At 45.0% G+C, this 6,579-nt stretch overlaps 1 protein-coding gene across 2 annotated transcripts in view; it reads right to left on the reverse strand.

Annotated features, from left to right (window-relative positions):
* The window catches only part of LAMA4 (laminin subunit alpha 4), a 140,611-nt gene extending 135,023 nt beyond the window's left edge, over positions 1 to 5,588 (reverse strand). For both annotated transcript variants that reach the window (XM_040983146.1, XM_040983145.1), the window contains exon 1: positions 5,391 to 5,588. In XM_040983146.1, coding sequence (XP_040839080.1) covers positions 5,391 to 5,588 — 198 coding nt within the window. The remainder of the gene's footprint in view (positions 1 to 5,390) is intronic.
* Positions 5,589 to 6,579: the final 991 nt, after the last annotated feature.

Consider the following 6,579-nt stretch of genomic DNA (forward strand, 5'->3'; position numbering starts at 1 on the left):
CTGCATGACTGGGTTTATATGTGACACCTAGATTAGTCAAATGTGTAGAAACAGAAATGAAAATGTTGGTTGCTAGGGACTGGGTGGGGAAATGAATAGGAAACTCTTGTTTAATTGGCTTCCATTAGAAAGATAGACGGTGCTTAGGGTTGTATAACAATGTGAATATTCTTAATGTCATTGAACTGTGTCCCTGAAGAAGGTTAAATTGGTAACATTTATGGTGATTACGTTTTATCACATTAAAAAATCACTTCCGCTAGTTGAACTAGAAAACTCCTGTACTCTAGGAAATGGAATTCTTTATTTTCTAGAAATTTAAGGACAACTTTGTTTCAGTGAAGTATGCACTCTTTAGGAGTGCTCTTCTGACATCTCTGTTAACCTAAATCAAGAGGTTCTAATGTAGGCTTCAGCCTCCTTTATAAAATTATAAAGGAAAACAGGATATAAGAAAATGTCACAGTTAATGAAAGGACACTTGGAAAAGAGCATGGAATTTAGAATCCTGGACAGTTTGCCATTACCAGACATGAGTTTTTTCATCTCTAAAATGAACACAATTTTCAAGGTTGAGAGCTAAGTTAAAGACAGGTAGTTTCATGGAACATAGTATAAATCAGTAAGTACTTTTTTTCTTTTAATACAAGAATAGCTTAAAAAGTGGTTATTAGACTTGATGGGGAAGGGACATGTTATCTCAATTCAAATTCTTAAGAGTTTATTCAACATCTGATACTAATATAGCAAGCACTACACAGAAAGTTTTTGAATGGCATTTTAAAATTTTTCCTTTAAAGGAATTCCAAAAACTAAAATTTTTCCTAGATACACTGCTATTTGACTGGTCACCCCTTTGTAGACACACAATAGAATTTATTTTCCATACTCCTTTCTGGTTGTGCTACTTAGCAGATAGAGAGCTTATGCCTTGTTTTCATGTTTGTGTAATAAATTAATAATTATCAGATTAAAAACAATTCCTGGGAAATGCTTACACTGTTCTCTGGCAGGTGGAAAGTACTGAATCAGTGAAAGCTGTAAACCACAGGAGCTACTATCTTCCATTTCTTCTGGAATATGTTTAAAGTCCTTCTTCGGTATATTGTGAGTAGGCTGTTGTTTGCATCTGATCCATCTCTGTGGTCATCCTCTTCCCATATTATTTACATGACACCAGTTAGTAGCCACACTTACTGAATGTTAATCTACTCTGATCATACAGTGCTTCTAAATATTTTCTCTTTCTTAGATTGCTTACCCCTTGAGGGTAGGGATGGGACTGTGCCTTTCTTCTGTCCTCCTAGTGCTTTAATTTATTTTATTTTTAAGGCAGAGTCAGAGAGAGAGAGAGGGACAGGAAGAGACAAGGGAGAGAGGGAGAGAGGGAGGAATACAGAGTGAGAGTGATAATCTTCCTCTACCTTATATGCTTTACAAATTGTTGCAACAGCTAGAGCTGGGCCAGCCTCAAGCCAGGAGTGCGTTTCCTCTGGGTTTCCCACGTGGGTACAGGGGCCCAAGCATGTGGATCACTTTCCACTACTTTCCCAGGCAAATCAGCAGGGAGCTGGGTGTGAAGTGGAGCATCTGGGACTCAAGTTAGTACCCTTATGGGATGCTGGCATTGCAGAAACTATGCACCCACTATGCATAGCGCTGGCTCCAACTCTTAGTGCTTATTTTATTGATCAATAAGGATTAAAATTTGTTCACCAAATAAAAAGTTGACAAAAATGACTGTATGGGAGAGGTTCAAATTTCCTAGTGAAATTGTTGGAACAAGTATAGAATTATGGTCTAGGCCAGGAACTGAAGGTGGTGCTTTAGGACTGTTCTCAAAGTAGGGGACCAAGAGGAAAAAAATGAGAGAGAGACAGAGAGATAGAGAGACAGAGAGACAGAGAGACAGAAGACACAGAAAGAGATCTAAAGTCTTTGAATAACAATAACCATTCTATAACCCTTTAATGGTAGATGCCGTAACAATGTCTTGGGACATGTGAGTGCATATCTAAAATGAAATTAGGAGGAAATGTCCCAATGTCCCTCAAAATGAGTTTTCTTAGTACCTTGTCTTAGGCAGTCAGTTTGTCAGGGTAGGGTACTGTACAGATGTTAACACAGCAGTAACTGCAAAACTCATTGTCAGGAAATAAAGTCCTATTTTCTCCTCTCAGGTGAGTTTGCTCGATATTGTCAGTGATTTTTCTTCAGTTTTTCATTTATCTATCAAAGCATAATAGCATCGTTGTCTCTCCATCACCTCCCACTTGGCCCTTCATGAAATCCTTATCTGACTCTAATTCTGAGTTTCTGAGTGGCTCCTTTGCAACCACGGGTGTTTGTCTCTAACCTAGTACTCTTGACTTTGTCTATCTCCTACTTCTCAATTAGCAAGAATCTTTCTTCCCAAGAACATGCTGATATTGGCTCCTTGATGCTCGGGCGGTTCTTTATTTTCACTCCTGCATGCATCCTTAAGTGATTTTGCTATTTTTAGTTGGTCAAGAAGAGATCTACCTAGTTTTACTTGCTGTAGTCATGCATGATAAAATGGATAGCCACCCCTTTCTTGAATATGAAATAGTAGAACATGGAATATTGTTCTAAAAACACTAAACTTCCCAAGGTCCACACTCATTCACTCTGAACAACTGCTCTCTCCATAAACTCAGCTGTTGTGTACACAGTCAATTGCTTGTCAGAAAGTACAAAGAAGATGGGAAAATTCTCTGGACTAGCCCAGCGCTACCCCGTGTGTTTCTCTTTTCAGATTCTTGGCCTCCTGGGGAGGCTTGGGCTTGTTTTACAAGGAAAGGAGAGACTTCCTCTTTGCTTTCATGTTGTGCATGTCCCGTGTGTTTGTGGCTTGATTCTTACCAAGCCCCACAGCAGGTCAGAGTCATGTCCGAGTTCAGGGCTGAGGATCCAGAGATGCAGAGGACAAAAGCCTGCGATCAAGGAGTCTGGGAAAACCGCAGGAAGGACATCAGCCAAACACCTCCCACTGTCCCACAACTGCCTTGGTATTTTTCTTCCTTCCCTTTGAAGGAGAACCGAGGAATAATCATTCATATCAATCCAACTCAAATAAAGTCGGGCTATTTTTAAGATATCCTCCACAGTTTGGACCTCTCCCATAAATAATGAGTCTGTTTTCTTTTTTCTCTCTCCCTCTACCCACTCACCCATATTTATACCAATCCAATGAAGTAGTTGTGCCATGTTATTAAGTCTCAGAAATGTATTTGGTTCCAGGTCTGCTGACTGGCAATAAAGAGCATGAGAAACCTGCTTGTGGGCTGTTGGGAAGGCTAGGGGACCACAGGCTAACTGGAGGCATTATGCAAAACTATGCCGTGGGAACATCATTACCTCAGCCCCACCCTTTCAAAACCATATACTTCGGCCTTCCCGGAACAGTTAGTATCTTCTTTCTTTTTCCCTGAATCAAAGGCACTGAGTAACATTTTGAACCTGACTAACACTACAAATTCAACTCTCTACAGGGCACTGTTTTAGGCTGGAAGGATATAGACAAACAGAGCAAGAGCAATATTAAGTAAAATAGTACCATTTTAAAAAATGAAGTAATAGATGCTTCTTTTAGTTTCGTAATCCACATGATTTTATAATAATAACCCTGAGCATGTATAAACCATTCATACCATGTCAGGTGCTGTGCTAAACACTCTGTTTTATTTCATTCCATGGTCACAACTGTCTGAGGTATGAAGTAGGCACCCAAAGTTTCTCTAGTTCTCAGTTGTTTATCTGTAGTTGAGGCACGTGTAACTTGCCCAGGTCAAGGAGTTTGACATTTACACTTGGGACCACACAACATTTAAAAACTTTGCTGTGCCGTCTGCCTAGTTTTCCACTGAATGCAGGGGAGCATATAAGAAGTCGCAAAGGGTGCCAACATCCATTTTAAGGTACCCTAAAATGCAAACAATTGTTTTCTTAATTTCTTTTGTAGGATGCACTCAACATCACCAACATTTTTGTATGCTTTTCTCTTTAGATTTAACAGACAAAAATACAAAATGCCTGGTATTTGAATTTCAGGTGAAAAATGAAATAATCTTTACTATGGATGTATTTAAGATATGCTCCAAATTCATTACTTGTCTAATATTCAAATGTAGTTGGGCCTCCTGCCCATTATCTGCCAATCCTTGTCCTAAATCAAGCATTTCATTTAGGGAATTCCCATGCGCAAAGCAACAGGTGGGAACAATGCCTGCCTGCAGTGAAGGCTCCCTTGGCATTGTGTAGTCTCACTGGTCTGGCCTTGCCCCAGTGCCTGGTAGGAGGACGACCAGAAGCCATTCCCCCCCCCCACTTTTATTTTTGCATGGAGGTTACATTTTGCACCACGATGACAGCTGGGAAAGCTCTGGTCTCCCCATCCTTTCAGTTTAGGGAACATGGTTAGGCCTTGCTGTGAAGGACAACCATGTTATTTTTAACCATTAATAATGAGCTGAGGTTGTACCAATAATGAGTAGCATTAACAGCAACAGTCCAGCATGTTGGAACTGCAGTTGACTCACATAGCTGTTTCAGTGGTATGGTTGTTGGAGCCATTGTGTGTGTGTGTGTGTGTGTGTGTGTGTGCGCGCGCGCGCGTGTGTACTGTCAGATCAATTACTTCTTCCTTTCCCATGAACTTAGGTGACTTCATTTTCCTCCTTCGTAGCATCTCCCACGCCCTGGCCTTGCTGTTGTCAGTCTGGGTTCAGGGAACTCTTAAATCACTCTGGATTCACTGCCATCACCAAGTTTCTACACTGTGGCTACGTCTGCAACTTAAAGGCGATTCAGTATTCAAACGGCAATTTTTGGAATGAGCATATCATCAATTGCACGTCCCGGTTAGTTTTACTGTGCCATAGGATGGCAGGTTTCTCTGTAAAGTACGTTTTGCGGTTTCCTAATAGCTTCTCCCACCTACTCGGTCTGCCCAGGCAAAGAAGGGCGGGGAGGGAGGGGCGGTAGAAGACTTTCTAACTCAACACAAAGCAAAGCACTGGATTTTACTCCGAGGAGCAGTAGCCAGCGACGGGGTGGGCACACTCTCACCAGGTGCTGTGACCTGCCAAAATGGGTCAGAATGGCGCTGACAGCTGCTGCTGTCCAGGTAAGAAAGCAGCAGGAAAGTATGCCTGCACTTCGCCACTGAACAGACACATCTCAAAGCCTCAACTTTCAGCTCACCACGTCCAAATCGACTAAGTAAAACTCTCCTCAGTTTCTGAGTTAATCTAGTTAGTCCGGCTGCAACCCTCACGGCAGTGGGCAAGGGAGAGAGGGGACGAGTGTGGCAGGGGCTGAGGTGGGGTGCAGGTGCCCCGGCAGGGGCAGCCGAAGAGGGGACACAGTACCTCTGCAGCAGGCGGCAGGCGTCCCGGAACCACGCGGGCCTCGCTTGTCTCGAGAGGGTCTTGCCTGCCCACGGCTGAGCTCCCTTCAATGTCAAAAGGAAAAGTGTTGTCGTCCCCCGACGCCGCGCTGGAGCAGGGGGCGCCCCAAATGAGCCACAGAGGCAGAAGTAGCGAAAGCCAGGCTGAGCCCCAAGCCATCCCTCCGCGCACAGCAGCCGGGATCCAGCAGGGAGGCGCTCGGTCCTGGCTCTTCGTCTGCCTCCTGTGTGCGACGCTGCCGGGCGAGGGTCACCGTCCCAGGGTCCGCGGAGTCCAGCTGTAGGAAGCCCAGCAGCAACTCAGAGTAGAGTGAGAGTAAGCGTCTCTATCTCCTCCCTCCTCCTTCCACACCCCCACCCCCACTCTTGTGGATCTGGCTCCGGAGCCTACTGAGAGTCGGAGCCTGAAGCCTGTATCAGCAAGATGTAGCAAGGAATCGGGAGTTCCCCGCCAGCTCTAGCCCGCCTCTTCCCTGGCTGTCCGGTTCAGGATTGAGGACCGCGCCGCTCTGGCTTCCTTCCCACGCCCATCCTCACCACTCCCTTTCACCTTCCATGGGCCAGGCCCTGCCCCTCCAAGTTGGCTTTTAAGCTTCCCAAAGTGGGTCTTTCCCAGCCTAGCTCAATTTGGAACTCCCCCTCGTCCCCCCTCCACCACTAGCACTCCAATCCCCACCCCCAGCACCCCCAAGGCTGCCAAATGAACATTCAGCTATGGCAGTGGCTTCCTCCCAGGTGTCAGATGTCTCATATTTATCTAAATCTTCTATGTGGGCCCGCCAGTCATCAGGAGAGTGGGTGGGAGGGGGTACCGGGCCAGAGCCCCAGGCAGAGGATCTCTGAGGCCCGCTTTCTAGAGCAAACTTTCCCATGTGCCAGGGAGGGGGCAGACGGCTGGCTGCACTCCTGTGCGCCTATCTCCTCTCCCGCATCCCGCTTCCTGCCCACAGTCCACGTCCAGGGGGCTTGGGAGAAGAATATCTCTCACTACAGCGCTGGAAAATGACTTCATTACTCAAATGCATGAACTTTTATTTACAAAGAACATCTTGTTTTCGTCCTAAAGAGGTGCTTTGTGAGGGACCTGAAACAAGGGACATAGTGTGTGAGCCTGTCAAATATACTACCCACAGCCTCGACCTCTTCCTCTT

Source organism: Ochotona curzoniae, unplaced genomic scaffold (genome assembly GCF_017591425.1).
Source record: "Ochotona curzoniae isolate NIBS_2020 unplaced genomic scaffold, NIBS_Ocur_1.0 contig_3819, whole genome shotgun sequence".
Taxonomy (NCBI): domain Eukaryota; kingdom Metazoa; phylum Chordata; class Mammalia; order Lagomorpha; family Ochotonidae; genus Ochotona; species Ochotona curzoniae.